This window comes from Amblyomma mixtum, chromosome 3 (assembly GCF_055824585.1).
Source record: "Amblyomma mixtum isolate Tamu chromosome 3, ASM5582458v1, whole genome shotgun sequence".
NCBI lineage: Eukaryota > Metazoa > Arthropoda > Arachnida > Ixodida > Ixodidae > Amblyomma > Amblyomma mixtum.
The window spans coordinates 267,590,384-267,617,060 of NC_143014.1; the positions used below are offsets into that span (position 1 = coordinate 267,590,384).

Here is a 26,677-nt window from a genome sequence, read left to right on the forward strand (position 1 = left end):
CACTGATAAACATGCCGTACCGTCCAAAACCATGCTTGTAAAAGATTTCTCGCGTGCCAGGGATGAGAGTATTAGATTTTTTAGATCTGTGTCTCAGCGGCTTTGATGAAACTGACACATCTGAACTCTGGTCTAAGTTTAAAGACACGTGCACATATTGTATCAACCAATTTATTCCAACAAGAGCCAAAAAAACTGGCAAATCTAGTCCCTGGATTACACGAGAAATCTTGCATCTCAAAAGAAAACTTAAACGCTTAAGGAGAGCACGTGTCCCTCGCAGCATCATTCAAATGAAGCAGGCTTCTTTCACCAAAGCTGTTGCGGCTGCTAAGTCACATTACTTTCAAAACATTTTGCCGAATTTCATTCGTAACGCTCCTCAGAAATTTTGGAATTTTTTAAGCAAACAAAAAAAAACCCTGCCTGCTATGATGCATGAGGGCACATTGCTCACCAACAAAAAAGATATTACAGACAAGTTCAATTCATATTTTCACAGTGTGTTTTTCCAACCTACAAATAATTTTACAACTCGTGATTCTTGTTCTCAGCCTGTGCACGATCACAACCTGGTATTTTTGCAATGCTATTGAACCTTAAAACAAAAGCAACTCCTGAGCCTGACAAAATACCTAATTCATTTTTACATTGTTATGCTGAGATGGTTTCGTACTTTCTTGCTATCATTTTTCATGCTTCTTTTTTGTCTTCAAGTCTACCACCTGATTGGAGGGTGGCCCGTGTCATTCCCAGACACAAAGCAGGTGATGCCGTAGTGTTTAATAATTACCGTCCCATATCGTTGACCTCTTCATGCTGCAGACTTCTTGAACATATCGTAGCCAATTACATTAAAACATTTCTTGATGACAACAACATATTATCGGCTTTCCAGCATGGTTTTCGCAAAGGCTTTTCTACGGTCACCCAACTCACATTCGTAATTCACAATTTCGCTCAGGTTCTTGACAGATGCGGCCAAATAGATGTCATAATTCTAGATTTTAAGAAAGTTTTTGGTTTAGTTCCGCACAGTAAACTTACCCATAAACTTGAAACTATCAGTCTTCCTTCTTTTATTGTTAACTGGGTTGCGTCTTATTTATCTAACCAATTTCAATATGTTAGTATTGATGGTCTGGTGTCCCACAAGACAGTGTCCTTGGTCCATTACTCTTTCTTATCTATAATAATGACATTACCAACATCATCACTCATACTCTTCAAGTTAGGTTGTTTGCCGACAATTGTGTTTTGTTTAATGAAGTTGAAGTTCCAGGTGACCAAATTTTACTTAGTCATAACCTGCATAATGTTAGTGAATGGTGCATTAAATGGAGGATGAAACTAAATGCTGACAAGACAGTATTTATGCGGGTCACTAATAAAAGATACAGTCATTCCTTTATATATAATCTTCCCACCCGGCACCTTTCAGAAGTCAAAGAATACAAGTACCTAGGAGTAACACTAACGAATACTCTTAGTTGGAGTAAACATATTGAAACCATATACTCTTCTTCATTTCGCAATCGGTTTTCTTAGGCACAAGTTAAAACAAGCTCCCCTTAACATTATGCAATTGGCATATTACACCATGATTAGACCAAAACTGTTTTGGATCCTCACACAGACTAAAATTAATGCCCTAGGAAGAATTCAGCACAAAGCTGTTCAGTTTATTTAAATATCACACCACTGACTCACCATCTGCTCTATTGCTTCAACATAATATACAGTTCCTTGAAGCTCGGTGCAGAATACTGAGCTAACGATTTCTCTTTCTATTAAAAAATAACAAATTGTCAATGACTCCTGATTTGTATCCTCAACTGAAAACATCCAGGTCAACAAGAAACAGGCACACTGAATCGTTAAAGCCTTACTTTGCCAGAGCTAACATATTCAAATTTCTTTTTTCCCCGTACCATTACCGAGTGGAATCAGCTATCACCATCATCAGTATTTGATATTGATGCCTTAGAACAGGCATTGAATCTATTTGTTGATGTCTTGCCTCATACTTTTGTTTTGTGCTTATTGTGCCCCTCCTGCCAGAGCCCTTCACTGGGCCTGCAGTATGCTCTAAATAAATAAATGTAAAATAAATAATAGACACAATATTTCTCCCTGAATGGTGCTCAGCTCTCCTGGGGTGAAATACTTGGTAAGATGCTCTTAGGCAAACCCATACTCAGTGGCAAGATCTAATAATGTAAATTCTCTTTACGGAACACAGGCACAACCATGAGTAGCTCGTGCCTAATTAGTTTTAAAAGGTATTTTTGAATACAACCACTGATATTCACTCCACATATCCATGGGTACTAACTACATAAAAGGTAGATGCACCGTGGAAGCAGACTAAAATTTTTATTCCTTGAAACCTGATATCACAGGGCAAGTTAAGTCTGTCGGTAGACATATGCTTGTTTGGCAGACGGCCCTTTCAGTGCTCCTGATTTCTTAGTTGCATTGTTAGGTGCTTCTACAATAGAACGTAAACAAACTGAGTGTCGAACTCCTATCTAGATAGCCTCACATACTGGAAAAAAAATAAAATTGCAAGAAGAGCAAGGAAGAAATGACACATACACAATGCTATGTCTGTGTCTTGTATATGTCTCTTCGTCCTCATCTTAGCTGGACTGTTATTTTTTCCACAATAGAAAACCATCAGTCAACACACTTTCCCTTCTAATAATACAACACACTATTGCAGTAGTGCTGGTTTCAACAGAATCCTTGCTTAATGCTCTTTCTTGAGCTATACCCCCGCCTCCATACTCTGGAGGCTACCACACTGGCTGCAGTAGAGGCAAGTTGCAGCACTGTCTGACAGAACGAAGGGTCTCTACATAGAGGCCATGTGACATTTCTTAGAATGAGAACTGCCACAGAAGATGGCTGTGACCCGTTTGTGGTCTGGACATGATCGTGTGCGGTGCTTCTCCGCAGTCTGTTCGTTTTCACTGTCACAGAGGAAACACCTCTGCTAGCACCAGTCTTTGCCATCAGGCTGAAGCTTTTAGAGCTGTGTCGTTGGTTGCAACTTGCTTTTGGAAAAAAAAATCAACCACTACATCAATTACAAAAAAAGTAACTGATTACCTGGAAGATTACCATTTGAAAAAGTAATCCATTCATTACAAAACTACGAATATATGCAATCAAGTATAAGTAGCAAATTACTCGAAATGCATTACGTACAACTCTGCCCCTACACAAATACACCCAGCTCCATTCACCAGAAGACATGCAGCACCGGAACAAAAAAGGGTGGCAAACTCTCAGACAGCACTGGATCACCACTGCCGATATACGGTGGGCTACAAAGCTATGTAGTAGTAACAGCTGTGTAGCAGTGAGATGCTGTCTCAGATAAGGTTCATGCTAGGAGGGCCTCGCAACAGTGAGACAGGAGGAAGCGTTAGTTTGTAGCCCCCCCCCTTGCGTGAGAATGGATAACTTGCGAAATTCTGTATGTCAGCTTCCTGAAAAAATTTTTCTCCAATTCGTAACCCTCATTCACAAACTGCGTTACTACCTCCTGCTCTGCAAGCAAAGAATTGTAGATGAGATAAACAAGCATTTCCCCATTTGACCGCCCCACTTCATCTCAAAATGATGTGATCACGAGCTGAAAGTTCTTGAAATTCCCTGTTGCATAGACGTCCTCTGCAATTAATTTTTTCTACGCACTTCCTCTCACTGGAATCAGCTTCCCAAAGATATTGTCCACTGTAATACGTGTGCCGAGTTTCAGTTCCTTTTATCATCCAATTTGTCGCAGAAACATATAATCTGTTTCACTTTTTCTCCTTATGCTGCATCGCGCTTTTATGGGATAGAGTACGAATTTCCTACTGCATTGTGAGTTTTTTTACTGTGGTGCCTGCAAGCCTGCTGTTTTGTGCTGCCTTTTTGCTCTTTTTTTTCTTTTTTACATGCTTTCCAGCTTGCTTTATTATTATTATTATTATTTATTAGTACCTCACAGGCCCCGAAGAGCATTGGATGAGGGGGGCAAATCGAAAAAGAGGTATATACAGATGGAAAAAAACCGTGATATCGGTACAAGAACGCGGTACAAGTCAAATACAAGAAAGGAACACGAAATTTATACAAAACAGAGTTAAAATAACATCAGACACGAAAATAGAGAAGAAAAAAAAGCGAAACACGAACATGAGAAAAAAAAAAGCAACCAGGGGCAACAGAAGTGGTAAATGGGAAAACAACGTTAAGAAAAAATGAAACTGTCGTACATTTCGAACATCACTATGGCAATAAATGTATACATAGATGTTTTTTAAACTCACCAGGATCAATGAAAGAGATTATGTTGTCAGGAAGATCATTCCAGAGTTTTATTGCTCTAGGTAATGCAGAGGAATTAAATGACAGGGTCTTCCCATATATCCGGTTGAAGCCGAGTTGATTGTGTAAGCGTTGTGAAGAGCGGAAAGGTGATGCCAGAGGTAACAACGAAGGACGGGTGTGAACATATTTATGGAACAAACACAGAAGTGAAATGGAGCGACGAATTTCAAGTATCTGTATGTCATTAAGGTTTTTAAGCTGGGATACACTTGCGAGGGGACTATAATTGCTAAAAATGTACCGGGCAGCACTGCTTTGAATGGACTCGAGCATATCTATGAGATATTTTTGATGGGGAGACCATATAGGTGAGATAAATTCCAGCTGTGGGCGAACAAATGTAAAATATGCAAGTTTTCGAGCGGAGCTAGGTGAGTTCCGAAGGTTCCGGCGTATGAAACCTAATGTCCTCGATGCCTTTTTGCAGACTGCAGAAATATGAGAAGACCATGAAAGATTTGGTGTGAACTGAATTCCAAGGTATTTGTACGACGTAACCCTAGATAGAGAGGTATTATTTATAGAGTATATGAAGTTAGAAATAACATGCTTGTGGCTAAAAGTCATTGATTTACATTTATTAGGGTTAAGAATCATTTGCCAGTTTTTACACCAATCAACAATAGTGTCAAGATCATTTTGAAGGGTCAGGTGGTCAGTCTCAGAAGCGATCTTACGGTAAACAACACAGTCGTCTGCGAAAAGGCGTAAGCGGGATGAAATGTTAGTGGGAAGGTCGTTAATGTAGATTAGAAAAAGTAAGGGTCCAAGTACGCTTCCCTGTGGTACGCCTGAGGTTACATCACATAGGGATGAGGAAGAGCCGTTGACAACTGTGAATTGCTGACGTAATGAGAGAAAGTTTTGAAGCCAAGATAATGTGAGGGAATCAAGGGAAAGGGTAGATAATTTTGTAAACAGCCGGCCATGTGCAACTCTGTCAAATGCTTTTGAAAAATCTAAAAAAATGCAATCTGTTTACTGGTTATCATCCATGTTGAAATGCAGGTCAGTAGTAAATTCAAATATCTGGCTATCACATGAGTAGCCTTTCCTAAAGCCATGTTGATTTGAAAAGAAGAAGTCATTTCGTTCCAGATGGTTGTAAATGTGAGAAGCGATAATATGCTCAAGTAATTTACAGCATATGCATGTTAACGAAATAGGTCGATAGTTATCAGGAGAGTTTTTGTTGCCCGTTTTGAAGACAGGGATGACTTTGGCTTTTTTCCAGTCAGTGGGCAGTTCTGCGGAGGATAGTGATTGCTGAAATATATGACACAAAATCTGGCTGGAAATTGAAATTACTAGCTCATCTTCAAGCATAAATTCCTGTACAATGTCCCCCATGTTATAATGCCCTTATGGTGTTGAAGGGACTTGAATAAAACAAAATAAAATAAAGAACAGGGAGTGCAACTGTTATAGCGGGACAATCTTTAGGGCCAAGCAACCCTGAGCTACCATGTGTCACGTGTTGGCGGCTTTCCCGCCAGTCTGTACCCTGCCACCAGCAATAAAGGACGTAACATATAATTGGCGACGAGGTAAAAATGGCAACTGCGCTGGGCACGATTGGGGAATTCGTTCCAACAGAGGCGACGTCTTGGCCCTTGTATTTGGAGCGCCTCGAATTTTTCTTTCAAGCAAACGACATCGACGGTAACGAGAAGAAGCGAGCAACGCTCTGCAGCGTTTGCGGCCCAGCAACGTATGCCATCGTTCGCTCCCTTTGTTCTCCGGATGCGCCGTCGGCCGTGGCCTACGATGAGATCGTCAGGCGTCTCTCAAACCACTTCTCGCCGCGACCGTCGGTGACAGTACAGCGTTTCAAGTTTGGCACACGTCAACAGCAGCCCGGTGAGTCAATTGCCGACTACATCGCAGAATTGCGACGTCTCTCGGAACACTGCGATTTCGGTGCGTCGCTCGATGACATGTTGCGCGACCGGCTAGTGTGCGGGGTGCGAAGCGAGACCCTTCAGCGTCGGTTGCTGGCGGAGCCGGAGCTTACGTTTGCTACAGCTCGGGAGAAAGCCATTGCAATGGAATCTGCGCAGCGACAGACCGAGCAAATTCACGGCAGTGCCGCATCGTGTGAAGTTGGCAGCGTGAGCGGGCAGCGTTTCGACCCGTGTGTTGCGAAGGTCTCTGCGCCAGTGACAGCCAAGGAGGGTACCCATAAGCAGGCTGGTTCGCCTGGAAGCACAAGCGTATGTTTCCGCTGCAAGGGTGCGCATTCGCCAAGCAGTTGCCCATTCATGAATATGCAGTGCCACTTCTGCAAGCAACGAGGGCACATAGTGAGAGCATGCAGGAGGAAGGCGGCAGCTCGCGCTTCGGCTGAACCCAACTCTCAGAACAAAAAACGGGCCAGTGGAGGCCGTCACAAGAATGCTGCGTCGGACGTTTACGACGTGTTCGTGCTGTCTGGTGAAGAGCCAGCCGTGAGAGTGGAAGTGCGCGTCAACGGAAGTCCCCTAGAGATGGAGGTGGACTCTGGTGCAGTGTGTTCAGTCATCAACGACCGGACTATGCAGAAGCTGCGAATATCGAAAAGGGCGTTGCGCCCAAGTAATCTTCATCTCCGAGCTTACAATAACAAGGAACTACGAATGTTGGGTGAACTGACCGTGAAGGTGGAATTCAAGGGGCAGGAACATCGCCTGCGATTGGTGGTGGTTAAGGGTGCTAGTATCGGACTTCTCGGTCGGGACTGGTTCAAGTCTTTGGGAATAAGTCTGAGTGGTGTTCACAGTGTGTACGAGCCGAGTCGAACTGGCAGTAGGGGAACAACAGCCTTGCTCAAGAAGTATTCTTCAGTCTTTGAGCCTGGACTTGGGACAAGTAAAGGGCCTCCTGTACGCATAGAGGTGAACCCGGCAGCTCCGCCGCGATTTCTGAAGCCACGACAAGTACCGTTTGCATTGAGACCGAAGGTGGACGAAGCACTGGACAAGTTGGTGAGCCAAGGCATTTTCCAGCCTGTGCGGCACTCGAAGTGGGCAACACCTGTCGTTCCAGTTGTCAAAAAAGATGGATCGATAAGGATCTGTGGGGACTACAAGCGCACAGTCAATCGTGTAGTGCAGTGGGAGACGTATCCCCTGCCGACACCGGAGCAGCTGTTTGCCAGGCTGGCAGGTTGCTCGAAGTTTTCAAGGCTAGACCTCGGACAGGCGTATCAACAGAAGACTGTTGATGAAGAAACAGCTGACTTGTTGACGGTTACAACACATCGGGGACTGTTCCGCGTAACCCGTCTTCAATTTGGCGTGGCAGTGGCAGTGGCTATCTTTCAGAGGTACATGGAAGAACTGTTGCATGGAATTGATGGTGTTCTTGTGTTCTTGGATGACATCTTGATCGGTGGAAAGGATGAGGTGCAGCACAATGCTCGTTTACAAGAAGTGCTCAAAAGAATTCATGAAGACGGTCTGCGACTAAAGTTTGACAAATGTCAATTTGGTGTTGAGGAAGTGTGTTACTTGGGATTCCGTGTGAACTCTGCAGGTGTGCAGCCGACAGAAGACAAGGTGCGTGCTATTCACAAGGCCCCAGAGCCGACATGCAAAAAGGAACTTCAAGCCTTTTTAGGAGCTCTGAACTTTTACAACAAGTTTCTTAAAGGAGCAGCTCATGCCTTGGAGCCACTGTACCGGCTGTTGGACAAGGGTCGCGAGTGGCGTTGGATGGAAGCTGAGGCGGAAGCATTTCGCCAGGCGAAAGATCTGCTACAGTCATCACATGTTCTGGTGCACTATGATGTCAACAAACCCCTAGTGCTGGCCTGTGACGCATCCCCGTACGGACTGGGTGCTGTGTTGAGTCATGTGTGCGATGATGGCAGCGAGAGACCGGTTGCATATGCGTCGAGAACTATGAGTGCGGCAGAACGGAATTATGCCCAGACAGACCGAGAAGCGCTCGCCATCGGCTTTGGCATTAAGAAGTATCATCAGTTTCTATATGGGAGACATTTCAAAATTGTGACAGACCACAAACCTCTCTTAGGACTGTTGCACCATGCCAAGCCCATTCCCCAGGTGCTATCACCACGGATGCTGCGTTGGACCCTCATGTTATCGGCTTATGACTATGAAATTGAGTATCGACCAGCGGAGAAGCTTTCCAATGCTGATGCATTCAGTCGTTTACCACTGAGAGCCAGTAGGGCAGAGGAAGAGGAGCAGCGTCTTGGGGAAGTAGGGATGCTGGAAATGGCGCCGGAAGTAGCATGGAACTCTAGGAAGGTGGCAAGATTCACGTCAAGGGATAAGCTGTTGGCTAGAGTCTGCAATTGGGTGCAGCATGGGTGGCCAGAGGGTAAGCTGCCAGAAGAGTTTGCAGCGTTTGTGAGCCGCAAGCATGAACTGTCGGTGTACCAAGGTTGTTTGCTGTGGGGCAGTCGTGTGGTCATTCCAGAGCCAGCTCGACCGTATGTCATGGACATTCTTCACACAGCTCATCCAGGAATTGTCAAGATGAAGGGGCTTGCCAGAGGAGCCGTGTGGTGGCCAGGAATCGACAGAGATGTTGAGCAGAAGGTGAGAGACTGTGCACGTTGTCAGGAATCCAGGTCTGCGCCAGCAGCTGCAAAGATTCACCCTTGGGAATTCACCAAGCGTCCTTGGACAAGACTACACATCGATTTTGCTGGGCCCTTCCAAGGCAAAGTTTTCCTCATTGTGGTGGACTCTCACTCAAAGTGGTTGGAAGTGTGCCGGATGAATTCCATGTCGACAGCTACAGTTTGTGCGAAGCTTCGTTTCCTTTTTGCTACCCATGGCATTCCAGAAACTGTTGTTTCTGATAATGGCACTGCCTTTTGTTCGGAGGAGTTCAGAGACTTCATGTGCCGGAATCAAATCCGACATGTGACCGTTGCCCCATATCACCCTTCTTCGAATGGTCAAGCAGAACGCATGGTGCGCGAAACCAAGGGAGTACTCAAGCGAATGGTTGGAGGCGATATCGACACACGTCTGGCTAGGTTTTTAATGACCCAGCATATCCTGCCTCATGCTACAACAGGCAAGAGCCCGGCCGAATTGCTAATGGGCAGGAAACTTTCAACTGTGTTAGAGCGTCTGCATCCTGACCTGCAGTCCAGTGTGCAGCAGAAACAAGAGCAAGTGATGCAGCGCCGTAGCCAGGCAGTGCGACTGTTTGATGTGGGGGATCGAGTGTTTGTGCGCAACTATCTCTATGGGCCCAAGTGGTTGCCGGGCATTGTGGATGCTGTCACAGGACCAGTGTCGTACTTGGTCGTCACCAAGGACGGTCGTCGATGGAGACGTCATGTTGACCAACTCAGAAGTCGTTCTGCCAGCTACGCATTGGACAGTTTCGCTTCTGGGATGTGTGAAGAGGAGGAACCGCTGGTTGCTTCCCCGGCAGGGTGTTCCGGGCTTGGCATTCCTTCAAGCCTAGAGGACCCTGGAAGACGGGACCAAGGAGAAAGACTGGAGGAGGCTGCAGCGCCCAGTACCGAATCTGCTTCCTGTGGTGAGGACCGTGAAGCGAGTGCTTCCCTTCAAGTCCAGCGACCACAGCGCCAACGCAGCCGCCCTGCGTATCTGAAGGACTTCGTGACGTAGGGGGGAGGAGTGTTATAGCGGGACAATCTTTAGGGCCAAGCAACCCTGAGCTACCATGTGTCACGTGTTGGCGGCTTTCCCGCCAGTCTGTACCCTGCCACCAGCAATAAAGGACGTAACAGCAACCAAGTCTGTGAACGAGAGTGTTTTGCTGGAAAAAAGTTTTGCAGTTAAGCTTACTTACAGAATTTTGCAAGTTGTCAACTGTGACCAATGACTGCTCTCACCGAATGTTTGAACTAAGCTGTAACCTTGTTTAGTCACTTTTTTACTTTGGGGACACAAGATCTACAGAGATAGACTTCAACCATTGAGGAAAAGCACAGAAACCATCACTGAAGCACCAAATCCTGATGATGTTGGCTACTTGAGATCCAAAAGTGGACTTCTCTCGTAGCGGCGAAAGTGTCTACTGAACATGTCTACACTACAAGCAACCTTGCATGCATTGTTACACAATAACAGCCACTTGAGTTGAATAGATAAACAGACAGCCTTCATCAAAAGCAAACAAGCCATCATGGAAAAAAAACTTGTGGCATATTATGACAACTTCTATTAATCTCAGATGGATTGCCATATGGTGTTGCTGCATTGCTTTCACATTGAGTAGGGGATGTTGAAATCCCACTCACATTTTTATCTCAAACACTTAAGCCAGCAGAACAAAACTACTTGCATCTTGGAAATGAGGTATAAGCCATAACTTCTGGCATCACACGATTCATGGACTACCTGCTGTGCTGCAGCTTTGTTGTAATCACGGGCCATAAGCTGCAGGTCGGCATCTTTGCTGGATGTAAGGCAACCCCAGCCCTCACTGCTTCACACACCCAGCACTGAGGACTCACACTTGGAACTTACACGTACACTAATGAGCTCTGACCAGGATGCCTGAATGGGAACACCGACTTTATCAGTAGGTTTCCACTTACATTGCTACACGCTGACCTGCCAGAGCCATCAGAGCTCGTGAACCCAACCCTGAGCTTGAAAGAGCTAACAGTGGCAGCTAAGCAACTGCAACAATACACTACCTGTGATCAAACCCTCTGCCAAGTGCTGTATTAGGCAGAGAAGGATGGCCACAAAGCATCCCCAGTAAGTTTTTACAAGCACACTGGCAAAAGATGTGACCAGCTGAGCATGAACAGGAATTTCTTGAACTAGAGAAGCTAAGCCATCGTGCTACCTCTTGCTCAGAACCACACCTTGAACCTGCTTATGAAAAGCATCAAGGGTGGTCAAAATTATTTCGGAGCCCTCCACTGCAGTCCCTCCTCTCTTCTTCCACCCTCTCCTTCCTCCTTTCGCTCATGGCACAGTTGTAGTGTCCACCGAGATATGCGACAGTTACTTCGGCATTTCCTTTTCTCAAAAACTAAAAATGGTAGCGAAGGTCTTTGGTATGCTGGCCTGGAATGGATGCTCAAACATATAACTATGCTCAACAAAGCGCACTGTGCCTAGAGGACTCTCCAAAGCCAGCAGTGACATCCAGAACCAGGGTCCCTGCCTGAGTCAAGTGAATGCTGGGAACTCATGAATGTGAACTACACTGGACATCTTGAAAAAAAACTGCTCTTCATACTTATAGACACAAAATCAAGGTGGTTTAAAGCTGCTTTCATGCCGGGCAGATCACTTGAGGGACATCATTGCAAGGTATTTGGCATCAAGCTACACAGTGACTGACAATAACATGCACCCTGTTAGCAAAACATTTCAAAAATTTGTGCTAGGAAATGACATTAAGCACGTGTGGACATCATGGACATCAAAGCTCAGTTAAACCAGCAGTTTGATCTGTGAATGATGGCCTCAAAAAAACAACAGGCAGAGAAATCGAGCTCCAGCTTGCTAGATGGCTGCTTGTGCTTCACCGAGCACCCTGTCCAAATGGAAGGCCTCATCTCAGCTGATGGTAGTACAGCCAATGAAAGCAGAACTGGACCTCTGCATGTCTACAAGGGGAAAAGAGGGTTCCTAACAAATTGCTGGGAGATTTTAAGCAGCACATCACAAAGAAGCAAAATAGACCCCAACCAAAGGGAGACAAGGTAGTTTCCAAGTTTGGTTTATGGGGGTTTAACGTCGCAAAGGGACTCGGGCTATGAGGGCGCCGTAGTGACGGGCGCCGGAAATTTCGACTACCTGGGGTTCTTTAACATGCACTGACATCGCACAGTACATGGGCCTCTAGAATGTTGCCGCCATCGAAATTTGACTGCCATGGCCGGGAGCAAACCCGCTTCTTTCGGTTCAGCAGCCGAGCGCCATAACCACAGAGCCACTGCGGCGGCCAACATCTAATATTGGTACAGCACTTAGGTGGTGGTTTGGCAAAGCTGAAGAAGCCAATGAAACTTCAATGACAATTTTTCAATGCCTCAAGAAAATGTCTGACACCACAATGATCAACTGAAGAGGAAATTGATTGCTGCAACAGCAAGTTCTATATCTCTCGTTGACCTTAAATGAAAGCCACATAGCCAGCACACCAATAACAGTGAAAGGTGCAGTGACACCGTCCAAGAGACATTTTCAACATGAACTGCTTCCATGCCTCTAGGGTACTGATAACTTTTTTTGGGGATTGCTACGTATTAACCAGAGCACCTCACTGGATGGCACAACCACCCCAGCATGTAACAGCCATATTCCTCGTAGTATAGGCACCATATATAAACCTTGATTTTGTTACATAAAAGTACCAGCATTAAAACTCATGAAAATAACCCCAATGAGAGACATTTACTGCATCTAATGCAAGCAATTGTGCTTTCTCCTTCACTTCATGGCTTGTAACTGGCTGAAAGCCTATATCTTGACGTTCCATGCTGATGCAGCTTTTTAATACAAGCCATCATGCCATGTTCCTAAAAAGTTTACAGCCTTCACACTTTTTACAACAGAGTACTACTTTGAAGCTGATGATTAGTAGTAACAAGAACAAGAGTTAGCTCTCAATATTTCTAAATAGAAGGATATTCATTTATTTAGTACATACTGTGTACCCTTCGGTACAAGCAGAGAGGTGTATATAAAAAAACAATAATGAACAAATCAAGAACAAGCAAGCACCAAATTACACAATTTTGTTATCACACTACGTAGTTAATATTTGGGCAATTGGAGTTCAAAATTTTTAATGCACGTGATGTTCATAAGCACGGTTGATGTAGTTCAAATTAGCAAGTTTGCCATATTCTACCTACTGTCAAGACTTGCCCTCCTTTGCCAACCATTATCTTTAGCTTCTTAAATCCATTATGAAGTGAAAGACATACTTTGAGACATTAGACAGCAGGACGATGATAGCCTCACTGGATGCCCAGCAGAAAAAAAACCCTACATTTTGAAGCAAGAGCGATGAGTATATAGGACAACTGTGGAACAGCTTTCCCTGTGTTCATGATCTGTTCAATTTAGCATTATGTCAACTGCTCCAAACGTGCACAAGCATATGCTGGAAAAGTAATAAAAACTCCTGAGCTGCAAGATAGATACATGATGCCAATGATGAATGATATACGCTCCTTCACATACAAACATGCAAAGAAAGAAGAATGTACAAAAACTCACCTATAAGCCTCATAAAGCTCCTTTTTCTTCTGGAGGTTAGTGTCGTCATACTTAAGTACCCTGCTCTCAGGAACCCACTCATCCCAACTGCATCAAGAAATAAAAGAGAATAAATGCTGTAGTAGGATACAACTTAAAAAACAGCAGTTGATAACACATCCAGCGATTCTGGACAAAAGCATTTTTGAGCAGAAAACCTTTGATGAATGCAATTTTTACACAAATTGGAAGATTTCACTATAACAATCAATCTATCCGCCATCACCTGATGGAAGTCCTGAATTTTCTTTTTTCTATTAACGTTTTTGTTATCATCAAAAGCATTCCCCATTGTTTCTTATGGCAGGGATAACTGTTCAATGTGATCGATAGAAACAATTCTCCGATTTTCAAAATTTGTCTGAAAATAGTGGACACGCACTGGCCACAGTCCACCGCATCCTTTATTACAGAAAGAGCCCTCTGTGCTATCACCGTTAGATGCTTATGCTGGTAACCGGAAACCCACATGCAGATGTCATCAGTGCAAATCAACATTTGCAGTAGTGTACGGCCATTTGGCCATGTTAAGACTCTCCCTGTCAGCAGAGAAGCTCTGCTTTGAGCTGTTCCAAGCAGAAAGTTATCACTGCACGCACTTAGACCTAATAGGCAAGGAACATAGATTCATCAGGCATGCCACGCAAGGTTCCTGGGCATCCTCCTTGACTCACATCTGAAATGGAAGACAGCGGTGGATATCGTTTCCTCCTCGCTGCCAAGTCTAAACATACTGAAAGACTTGGCAGGTGTGACATAATACAAAATCTGTCGCAGCACGAACGAAACGGGGACAAGAGAGAACAAACACGACAGGATGAGCGCTCTCTCTTGTCCCCGTTTCGTTCGTGCTGCGACAGATTTTTGTATTATGCATCAACACCAACTAGCCCAAACTTCAGTACTTCTTCACAGGTGTGACATGGGGCATAGGTCCTTCAACAATGTTAAAGCTGCACTCAGCAACTGGAACCAGCATAATTCTTTACTCACTGACTTTTCTGTCATCACCAGACAACCAGTATAAGTGCCTTCAGATCACCCGCAGGAAAGGTCTGAAGACTGCGCTGGGGATACCACACCAGGCTTCTTCTAGCAAGGTCTTAGAAGAAGCCCATTGGCTTCCCTTGCATCTGCAGGCCTCCAAAGACTGCTTCTACAATTAGTTCACCTCGGAGAGATTTGAACAGGTCACGTCCTGCTCCGGCCACTATGAGCTAGGATGCAAAGCCAGTTTTTTGCAGCCCTTCACATCCTAAGCATGTGGGTTGGTCACCCACAGGACACGGGTGTCAGCAGAAGTTGCCACGGTTTTATGACGGCATTCACTGCCACCTCAACAACCCAGGCTTATGCACAAAATAACTGCTGCTTTTGGCGGAAATAAGACCCTTGGTTCCTGAACACCTGAACAGCAGCGTCTAGGGGACCACCTGCAAGTTTACACTGATGGCCCAGTGAGTAGGCATGCACAGTTTTGCTCAATCGCATTTTAAGGCGGAAGCCTTTATTGCCTCATCGTTGTAAGCAAGAGCTGTCGACAGAAATGTCACGCTTTTCAATTGGTCGAAATGGTTGTGACGTCACAGTGCACGAATTTCAAGCGGAGCCAATTGTACTTTGGCTAGTAACCATGCAACCACTTTAAGGGACCGTATAGTGATGCTCCAAGTAAGTGGGATTGAGTTTAGTTAACTGTTTAATTAACCAATTAGCCTAATTAAGCTTTCTAGTTACACCAGATAAATAAAGAAAACCGAGTGGGAAATTTGTCGAGTTGGGGGATCGAACCAGGGACTCCGGAGTGCGAGACGAGCACACTAAGCGCTCCGCCATGCCAGCTCGATGGTTAGGAATGAACAGAGGCACGTCCAGTGAATACAGTGTCTTCGTTCATTCCCATCTTCCTTCCCGTTACAGCAAGGTTCAGGTGTCCACCGAGATATGCGAAACAGATACATTTCCTTTTTTCAAAAACCAATTTACCGACGAGCAAGGCGTACAGCCGGGTAGGCGATGGTGTTCTGTGGACTCCCTGGCAGCATTGCAAGATGCTGTCGTGTTCCGCTCTTAGAGGCAAAGCTTAACATCTTAACCACACATCAGTGACACAAGCAGCAAACACCGCGCTTAAGGCTTTTGCCTCACTGCACATTACTTTAGGTCAACAAAGTGCTCCCCTGATTTTTTGTAGTACCTTGATATGCCTTGGGTTGGGTGCCTGCAAACAGCAGTGTCGTCCACTATGGCTAAATCGTTGCCCATTGCAAGATCACACAAATGTCTGTCTTTCTGCAAACCACAGACAGTTGCCATTCTGTCTCACTCCAAGTCTGCACTAGTGCACGTGCAACGAGGGTCTCCCATTGATAAATTGCCTCTGGTCTCTAATTGGGATGAGGAAGCTACAGTTTAAATGATTTACAGTTGTCTTCCACAGGCTACCATCTCACGTTGGCATTGCTAATAACACGGTGGTATAACTTCTAGCCCAAGAAGCTCGGTCTCATCAATTTTCAATTGCTGTCCCAAAGGACGAGAATTTCGCAAAGCAGCTCGCGGTGCAACACTTTTCTGCATTTTACCCACATCTGCATCTCCCTTGCATTACACGAGGCTTGCTTTGTGAAGGAGCTACTCTCTTGAATCGACTGCGCACGAATTCTGCCTATATGCATGTAAGGATGCAAAAGATTCACCACACCACTTTACCTGTGTGTGTGTACTGTGATGCTATGGGTGATGTGACCACATTTTGGTTTGGTTTATGGGGGTTTAATGTCCCAAAGTGACTCTGGCTATGAGGGACGCCGTAGTGAAGGACTCCAGAAATTTCGACCGCCTGGGGTTCTTTAACGTGCACTGACATCGCACAGTACAGGGGCCTCTAGAATTTTGCCTCCATCGAAATTTGACCGCCGCACCCGGTATCGATGTGACCACATTTTATTTTAGCATTGCCACGTTTTTGTGCTGAGTGTGAGACATTCCTAGAAAACCTGAGGTGATTTAACGTTGCACTCCCAAACTGAGCAGCAATCAGTGTCACGAGCACTCTGGAAGTTTTTACAGGATGCTGGTATTGTGGAACAGCGTTAGAGAGACAATCATTTAAATCAGTGACTCAGACAGAGCAACTTCCAACATTCCACAGTAAGGCTAATCCCGCCTGTACTTTCAGACTACCCCTACCCACGCTGTCCTGTATTACACTGCCAACCAGTTACAGCAGTGATTAAAAACATGCCACAGACATCCAAATTCTTGTGCTCGTAATTTTGTCCCGTGATTAGCTTCTTGTTTAGGTAACAAGAAAATCTTTAACAATGGTCTACTTCTTGTCACAGAGGAATTCTGTTGGATGATCCTGAATTTGGGCACAGCTCCACTGCAGACTTTAGTTGTATCCGACCATAGAGACAATATTTCAAATCGCCACTCTACACATTAAAAGTTGGTTTGGTTTATGGGGTTTAACGTCCCAAAGCGACTGAGGCTATGAGAGACGCCGTAGTGAAGGGCTCCGGAAATTTCGACCACCTGGGGTTCTTTAACGTGCACTGACATCGCACAGTACACGGGCCTATAGAATTTCTCCTCCAAAGAAATTCCAGCCGCCGCGGCCGGGATCGAACCCGCGTCTTTCGGGTCAGCAGCCGAGCACCATAACCGCTGAGCCACCGCGGCGGCGCATTAAAAGTTGAGCCACACATGCCATTCCATATGATATGAATGGTGTACTAGCAATTATGGCACTATGTGTTAGGATAAAACCATTGTGACAGCAAAAGAACAAAAGCGGAAGCCATGTACGGGATGAGTCGACCAATTAAAGCCCTCAGAAGTTGTATCTTACCACTTGTTCGATCCTCTGTAGTGGACAAAGTACTCGGCTTTCTCGTCTCTAAAACGAACCTTGAGGCACTGGAAAAGAAAGTGGACGGATAGATGGGCGAGACTGCCGCACCATAAAATGCCCAGGAACTGAATGCACAAAAAAATTACAAGAATGCTCACCTTGGCTTCATACAGGAGCGGCCCGTCGAAACACAGGATCATGTCACCTAGAGAACAAGCAAGCCGCCATTAATTACGCTCAGTATCGCGGGCTCACCGTAGTGCAGGACTTCTGATTAATTTCAGCCACCTGGGTCTTCTTAACGTGGGCCGACATCGCGCAGCAGACAGGCGTATTTTGCATTTCGCCACCATCGAAATCCAGCCGTCGCGACTCGGATTTCCCGTGTCCTAGGGCTCCGCAGCCGATCGCCAAAGCCAGAAAGCCACCGCGGCGGGTTACTCTCGGCAGTAAAGCAGAACAATAAATTCATTCTGATCAAGATTATAACGCGTTTCGGGCGCATCACAGCTTTGTAAAAGCAGTTCGCAATTATATAAACTGACGCAATACTGTCGCCAATTATACGCTCGTTACGCACGCTAAACTGTAAGCTAGCATTACACGGCCCCTTATTTCACACCCTATGCCACCTAAGGACATTCACCACAATTCTGCACCAATTAGCACAAAGCCGAATCGATACAGCCATACAGAAATTAATAGTTCGCCGTCTTACCTTCCTGATACTGACTCGTCAGGTCCATGTTCGCCGGTAGAATCTACTCACGCCGTTTCGCACGCACTACGCACTGCGCATATGACCAGAGTAGAGGAGTCCTACGTTCTACCGTCTAACGTTTCCCAGGGGGCGCCACAAAAAGAAAGCTCGAGAGCGTCCTTTACTCGAAGCGTGCAAAACAAGTGTGCTGTGAAGCAATGGGGTTTGAGAAAATCTTTGGACGGAAAAATATTTTTTGAGAACCTGCAGACTTCCGAAAGTTGAGAAACCGTTGTACACGAAAAACAGTCTTGGTCAGAACCCGTTGCTGTGGCCATGGCAGCGACTGCGCGCAGTCTTTTTCGTTGTCTCGGAGTCATTATGAGTGGTCAGGGTGCGCGTCCTTGCTCCGCTAATGTCACCGCATCTGGAGTACGCAAATATGACGCGCTTTTCATCACTAGAGGGGGTGGTTTTGCCGTCTAAGTACTCTACACGTACACGAATGGTTATTGCGTTGAGCGCGCAGGCAGAAAAGCCAGAAAAGCAGTCGGTGGAGGCAGAACTCTCAGGAAGAACTGTTCTTTGGAGCAAGCGTAGAAGATCAGGACAGACAGTCACATGAGAGTAAAGGAATGCGGCTCTCGATCGGGTGCATGGTCGTACACGCTGAGAGCGAACAAGGGGGATATATCTGGAATGAAGTGTTGGAAATATGACGCGCTCGTAGCAGACGAAGGTACCGTAGACAGAAGCTGCTCTCGGAGCGGCAGTATATACGTTATACGTATAAACGCGTGTAAAGGCCGCACTTTTTTTTTTCCAGATTCGAGGGCCAATTTTCGGGGTGCGCATACACATGATGTGCGAAAGAATTCTTTTTTTAAGTAAAAATACACCAATGAGGGAATGAGTGGCATTTACTCTGCGTTCAATCGTCACTCGCGGAGTATTTCGACTCTGAGCTGGTGCTGTGCTCTGGAGCACGCTCATCCCACAAAAAGCCACGCAGCATGTTCGCTATCAACGCGTAGACGTTGTTCCGCACTTCCATCACATAAGAGAGCAGCTCTTCTTCCAGTTCGGGAAACTCGCACGGCTTGCCTCGGAAAGCGCGCTCTTTGCAGCTTGTGTTTCTCAATGCATCCTTCTGGTTGCACCATCATCGGACGCACTCCTCGGCCACGTCGAATTTCCTGCCTGCCGCATGCTTGCCGTGTTCGAGAGCTAACTCCCAGCTCTGTGGCTATTAAGGTGCTTGCCCATCGTGCTAAAACTGCAACGCTCGGCGGAAGCACGCGAAAGCCACAACTACGGCAACTACGGTGAACACGCTCACATGCCACGAAAGCAACAAACGGCTGCAGCTGGCGATACTGATGCCGATGTGACGAGCAAAAAATCGTGGAAAAGAAAAAACTTTGATGATGATGATGACTGCGACGTCGGGCGCCATCCATAGACGGCACTTAGAAGCTCCTTAGAAGAGAGAAAAATAGAACCAGCAGCAAACACACATCTGTGTAGCAGCTGAAAAAGTTGCAGAAAGCAAGAAGTGCAACCACGGGTTTGTACCAGTGCTGAATGCCTACTCAAGCTGGGCACAACTGAAAAAATTGTGTTATGAAAAGAGCACTGCATGCCATCCTTTACAGTGGCTCGTGAGGCAACAATTAAGGCGAGAAATTTCTAAAAAAATAAAGCTTCAGTGCAAGTGTAACCTGTTCCTCTTCATAACCACATTAGGATGCCTAGCGTCCTAATGTACTGAGGGAATGGTTGCAGACTTGAAGTCTGATTCAGCTAGCGGGTCAGGAGACTAGGTAGCTCCAAAAATTCCAAACTGTCTACAGATACCAAGAGAAGGATTCATAACCCCGAGGACCACATCCGCATGGGTTATGCAAAGGCTGACCAAGAGCACAAAGTCTTCAATTAGACTGCCTTTTGTAGGTCAGGAGCACAGGCAAAGATACCATTTTACTCAAGTGGAAAGCATCCACAGTTAATGTGGCACACCAAAGAACTGTCAGCATGCATAGGCACCATGCATGGTTTGTAGGGGACATTTTGAAGCCTTCACTCTACTGTACAATTTGCTCCTCTTTATCGCTCCCGGTCAGCTAGGTTTCTGCTAATGGCAGTGGCTTTGTTGGTACTTCAGGCACTTGTTAGGTCAGGGGGGGAGGCTCTAATGATCTGCACACCCTCCCTGAAATTGGCGTGGATTTATGCCCCTGTAGTATAGCCATTTGTATACACTGATACAATAAGTGCTAAGTGCTAAACTTGCTGCACTGTGTCAATGGCTCACAGGTGAGCACTTCCAGATACAGGATGTTCAAAACAAGCACTCCTGCCATAGTTAGGTTGGACTACACGTGCTTTGTTCATAACACGCAGAAAACTTTTACAATAAAGCTGAGTCATAAAAATAACAGCACTCACAGTTTTCCTGGTGCAACTTTTGAACCGACACCTCTCGTATACCCTAAACGGTCAAAGAGTACTTGGTTTTCAGTAATTATTACACTGGCATAAGTTAAAGACATCCTTGGTTAGTTTAAATCACTGCCAACAGAGCTGTTACAGTTTCACTACCCGAAATAACACATCCCAAATTTGTCAAACCCTGGGCTCACGTTACATACAACGACCTGTATACTATTCAGCTTTTCAAAATTTTTTATTAAGGAAGCAACGAAATTGATAATGCAGGACAGCAAACTCTGCACTACTGTCACTCTTCACAATAGGAGTCACATGCTGATCGCTGAAGACCGCGTCAGTCATAATAAGAAAAGAAAGGACAGAAGCGCACACCTTTCCGCTTTCGAGGCTTTTCTTCAGACGAAACTGACGAGTCATCCATGTCCATTTCTTCCTTTGGTTCAACTTTAGGCTGGTTCTTTAACACTTCCCTGAAAGAATCAACATAGCACTCTGGTGACTGCAAATTTTAACTCCCCACTGCCTCTCCGCAATGAAATGTTCGCACCCAAAGTGAGTGTTTAAAGAGATCAGACCAATACTGGCCAGTGCGAACCTAGCCCTGGCCATGTGCTGCTCTCCCCATAGAAGCAAAGGCATGAATACACACAAATACGCAAGGAACAAATCACAATGAGAATGTGAAAATCTTGCATATTTAAATTATAGATATTCATTGATAGAGAGGAAAAAATTAGTATATTGCGTGTTTTTCAACATGTTAAACTATTGTGCAAACACATTGTCCTCAACCTGGCAAAAAAATTTGAGGAAAGTACTACATATATAATGACAGATTTCTTTTAGGCAACTGGTAACTGACCAGTAATCACAAATTATGGACACTGTCAATCATGCAAACACAACCGATACAGAAACTTGCTTGTCTAGAATGCAATAAAAGACCAGTATGTTGGAAGACTGCTAGCCGACAGGAGCAGGTAGAAGCGATGACTTTGCTAAGGAAGTCAACCCTGCTTTTATCACAAAAAATGGTCTTGTTAGCTGTTATCAACTGCAAAATCACACAGTGATACTCCAGGAAATAAGTCAGAATTATTTCAGAGCAAGAAAGCAGAAAAAGAAAAATTTACACCCAGTCAGTTAGAAAAAATGAAGACTGATTAGTGTACTGGCTGTCTGAACCAGTTCCTAATTTTCTGTGCTTTTTCACAGTCGGTTGGTTGGTTGGTTTATGGGGTTTAACGTCCCAAAGTGACTCAGGCTATGAGAGACGCCGTAGTGGAGGGCTCCGGAAATTTCGACCACCTGGGGTTCTTTTAAGTGCACTGACATTAAAGAACCCCGGGTGGTCGAAATTTCCGGAGCCCTCCACTACGGCGTCTCTCATAGTCAGTAAGTTCATTTTGCGCTTGCTGGTCTGTGTCATTGGTGTGCAACATGGGGGTCTCTGTCCACTGAGAAAAGCACATGAAGCGACCTGCTAGGCACCCTTGACAGAAGCAGCCACCTGACACATCAACTCTACCGCCTGCGCAGGAAAAGAACATCAAGTGAGCCCTTGGGTGCTCTGTGTCGAGTCAGCGTTAACTGGTTTTGGTTTTATGGAGTTCAACACTCTAAAGTGACTCGGGCTTTGAGGGACACTGTGTTGGAGGGCTCCAGATATATTCAACCACCAGGGGTTCTTTAATGTGCACTGACACTGCATAGTACACAAGTCTCAAGTATTTCGCTTCCATCGAAATGCAGCTGCCGCAGATGGAATCGAACACATGCCTTTTGGACGAGCTGCTGAGCACTATAAACACTGAGCCACTGGAGCGGCTGCAGTCAGCCTTGACCCAAAAAGGCATCATCGGCTACACTCCATGCTGCCCTATAGAATGTTTGCGCAATTGCAGTTCATACAGAGGCTCATTTAATACAGAATCAGCCCAGAAATCCTATCGCTGATATAATAAAGAAAGTAGAGAAAGCTGATAAAAACAATGCATACATTAGTAAACATTTCTTTGGTGTGATCTAGCTTTCACTGTGTATAGAACTCACCTTTTCTGTCCTATAAAAAAAAACGCTGACCAGATTATTTCTATTCTTGTCAAAATAAAAAAATAATCATGCAACGGTTTCATAAAAACCAAATTTCTACCCAAATTGCAAACAAGAAAGCTATTCCAGACATCTGTGTCCAAAATTTTTAATAATACACAGCCCAAAAACAAAGGGTCTTAACAGAAGACAAAGCAATAAAAATTTTCTCTCTCTCATTGTCAAGAGTAGGAGTAAAAACAAAACTGCTTCTTCTACTAGCACAGAACTTTCTAGGACAGCACTAGCTGCATTCTATTAATGCATATCAAGCTGTTGGTAGCTAGTGCCACCTTGCATTAAACTAGGCATTTGTTCTGATTGGGACTTTTTTTTCCCTTTTTCTATTTTTTTAAATCCATTAGCTTGACTACTGCCATCCTGGCAGAATCTGCCCAGTAGTGCCAGATTCAGGCTGCAGAGTGGAATGTGAGGAGGAGGGTGGGGAACAGTGGAGAAGGAGAGTGGCCAATCATAATCAGTGGGAGGAGTCACATGAAGAGGAGGAGGCATAGCAGTTGACCAGAGATGCGGAGAGGATGTGTGGACACACACACTCTATAACACGGCGGTGGCTGCACCCGCTCCTTCAGTTCTCCTTCACACCTTGAAGCAATCGGACCTATAATGAGTGTTCTCCTCCTGTCTATGAAACTGTTTGGCTTTTGTACAGTGAATGATGCCAGTTTAAATTAGTACCAACAGGGAGGGGACCAGTGATGAATTCTGCCTTTTCAGTCATCAATGCAGAAGCCTGCTAAGCACGGCGGGCTGAGCTTCAGTGGCTTAGCAAAGAGCGGCAGCACCTTACTGAGGATCCCATCAATCAGCGCAACAGGGATGCTACTGTGGAGGCACAGTGTGGAGGCCAAGTATTGGAAGTGAGAAGTAAAGAGTGAAGACAGGCAGCGTCATCTAGCAGCTGAAGTTGAGTAAAGCAGATGAAAGCGCCAGCAGACTCTAATGCTAATGCATACACCGTGGCATGAACCGCACTGATAGTGGGAGATTTTTTTTTTTCATTTTAAGCTAATCTTTCTTCCTTCCTCTACTTCTACTGGTCTCAGTGTGGAATAACTAGAGACCCGACCGACCCGAGACCCGACCGACCCGAGACCCGACCTACCCAAGACCCGACCGACCCAGGCCCTGCCCACACATGAGGACACCGTCCCTCTGCCCCTGCCGTTCGGTGCGTCCAATGGCCTCGGCCGTCAGCTCCTGGCACCCTACGGCCCGGATGCTTCGTGGACCGGGACTCATTCTCTCATCTTTCTCATCGTGGCGGCCAGCACTGCACCATCTTCTACATACTGTTCAACCTCCCACTCAAGACCATTGCCATTTCGCCGTCTGTTCGTCACAGATCGGGACGATCGCTCGGAGGCCCCGGGTAGTGTGACAAAGACGAAGCTGGCAGTGGCGCGGGACGGAGCGCTCGCGCTAGGCCAGCAGCCATTAAATCATCTCTTGGTCATGGTTCACCACGCCTCATTCTTCGGCTGGCCACCACGTAACAATATAGACACATCCCCAATCACAATTTTTCTCAAAATGGTACTTGACTAGATGGTGGCACCACCGCAGCATGAAATGTCCACATCCAGAATTGATGCGCACACTATGCTTTCCAAGGAGATGCTCATCAGCCATGGTCCATAGCAAACCGTTGGTCCCTAGTAATCTATGTACCATGAATTAATTTCCTGGTGTTTAGAAACAGAAAGCAGTTGGTGACAAGGATGTAACAGATGGGACTCATTGGAGTTTAGCCACCAGGTAAAGTGAAATATGATTCGCTCCAGTGCAAACAGGGTGATGCTTGGTAAGGCAGAAAAGTATAACAACAAAGAGCCCTGAGCATGGTGAACAGTTAAAATAGCCAGACACGTTCTTTGGCTTAGCAGCATGAGGGATGACGAAAAAGTAATGAATGGACAGTCTTGCCGACCTTTGGTACAAGCTCGTACACAGCATTCCGTAGTTTGCTAGCACCCATAAAAACAAAAAGCTAATGCCAACCCTTAACAGACACTTTAGTTCACCTCTGCCCAAAATTGCAGAAAGTTTTCACTTCAACAAAAGAGTACAGCTTGAGAACAAAGTCACTGAGGTGTACATCACTGAACTCTCACAAATGGCAGAACACTGCAACTCCCGAACAGCTTTCAACCGGATGCTGAGCAACCATCCCGTGTGTGTTATTCATTACTGAGTTGTACAGCAGCGATTGTCGATAGAAAAGCACCTCACTCCAGAGAACACTCTTGAGATCGTGAAAACAGAAGAGATGGCAGAACATAACATGAGTTAGCTGCAAAAGGACCATGCAGGCATGCCTACATCAGCCATTCAGGAGGGTACAGTAAACTATACTCAGCGCCCAAAGAAAAAGTACTTACAGGGGCCAAGTAGACATAAAGCGTAAGAACTAAAGCTAAGGGGCAAAAGCAGGCCCGGGTGCAAGAAAAACCAAAGCCGCACGATTGCTGTGAATCCCAAGATGCCACCGCAAGATCAGTGCAAGCACATTAACACAAGGTGCTACAAGCATGAAAAAGTAGGACGTCTGACAGGTTGCTGCTTGTCTACTGCAGACAAAGTGAAGCAGTCCATAACTCAAGTAAAAGAAGTGTACTCGACCAGCCAGCCACCTGAGTACTACCTGCATTCTCTGTACACACAGATAGACACCACTGAAGCCAATAACAGGGACACTCACAGTCAACAAAGTGCCACTGGAGATGGAGCTACATTATAGATTTCCAGTCTCACTGATCTCTGAAAACACCTACAGCAGTACTGGTGCATCTTGCCTAGGTTGACCAAGACAGACATCAAACTAAAATACACATACAGAACTCAAACTGTCAATATTTGTCACGGAACGACTACAAAGAAGCAAACCCTGCAAGAGCCCTAATCTGTGCTACGAAGATTGGTTGGCCACATATGACCTACTACCATGCTAAGTGAACTTAGCACAACGTGAAGAATTGCCACCACAGAAAAAGTTCTGGAAATGCTCAAGGCATTTGAAAAGGTCTTCAAACTGAGTTATGGCATACTGAAAGGACCACCAGTACTTTGTGAAGTTCGACCGCTGCTAACCAACAAGACTGCAGATGTAACTCTTGGAATCTGAGGCAAGATGAAGAAAGAAATTCAGCATTTGGACTGAGACGGCCTTATCACGGCTGTGGACCATTCTGACTGGGCATCTTCTAAGTGTCAGAATTTGTGATGAGTATAGCGGGGCATGAATACAGCAGTGATGACAACAGGACATACCAATATTGCCCATTGCAAAGTGGAGTAAATTTCTCCAGGATTTGACTCCTGTAAGACTGACAACTAAAAAACCAACAAGCTCTTGGTGATCAGCATATACACCCAAGACTCTTTGCACACAGACCGCACACAAGTGAGTGCACTTGGTGCATCATCTGCTCCTGCTTTCTTTCAGGAAAAAACAGTGGAAACCCTCCATAACATTGTTGGCACATCTGTTTGCCTGGACCGCATCTCAGTGACAGGCAGAACGAACTTTCTGCACTTCCAAAACCTGCACGAAGTACTGCAAAGGATCAAAGAGTAAGGGGTAAAATTTGAGCACAAAAGATGCAAGGTGCGAGAGTCATTGTTGGGAGCCTCCCTGAACTACTGATGAAGCTGAACCTATAACACAGAGAGGCACACCAACTACCAGTACCATCCTCCAAAATCTCCCCCCATCAGTCCTGTACACATTACAGAAAATAAGTAAACAATTACAATTACTCCATCTGAATGTGACTGATTACAGTGGTCAATTACAACCATAGAAAAGCAACTGAACAATTTTAGAAAAGTAAATTACTATTATATTATTCTCCTTCCAACTTTTATGGTCATAATATAAATTTACTCAGACTACAATGACCTGTGGCTTAACTGCTAGATATTTTATTACACGTTACTTTTCAA

The 26,677-nt window shown here is 45.3% G+C and overlaps 1 protein-coding gene across 13 annotated transcripts in view; it reads right to left on the minus strand.

The window, feature by feature from the left end:
- The window catches only part of LOC149354677 (uncharacterized), a 211,957-nt gene that overhangs the window by 60,580 nt on the left and 124,700 nt on the right, over positions 1–26,677 (minus strand). For all 13 annotated transcript variants that reach the window (XM_089583454.1, XM_089583455.1, XM_089583452.1 and 10 more), the window contains 4 exons: positions 20,993–21,090; positions 17,628–17,674; positions 17,467–17,534; positions 13,572–13,658 (listed from right to left, as the gene is read on the minus strand). In XM_089583454.1, the coding sequence (XP_089439580.1) occupies positions 13,572–13,658; positions 17,467–17,534; positions 17,628–17,674; positions 20,993–21,090 (300 nt within the window). The remainder of the gene's footprint in view (positions 1–13,571; positions 13,659–17,466; positions 17,535–17,627; positions 17,675–20,992; positions 21,091–26,677) is intronic.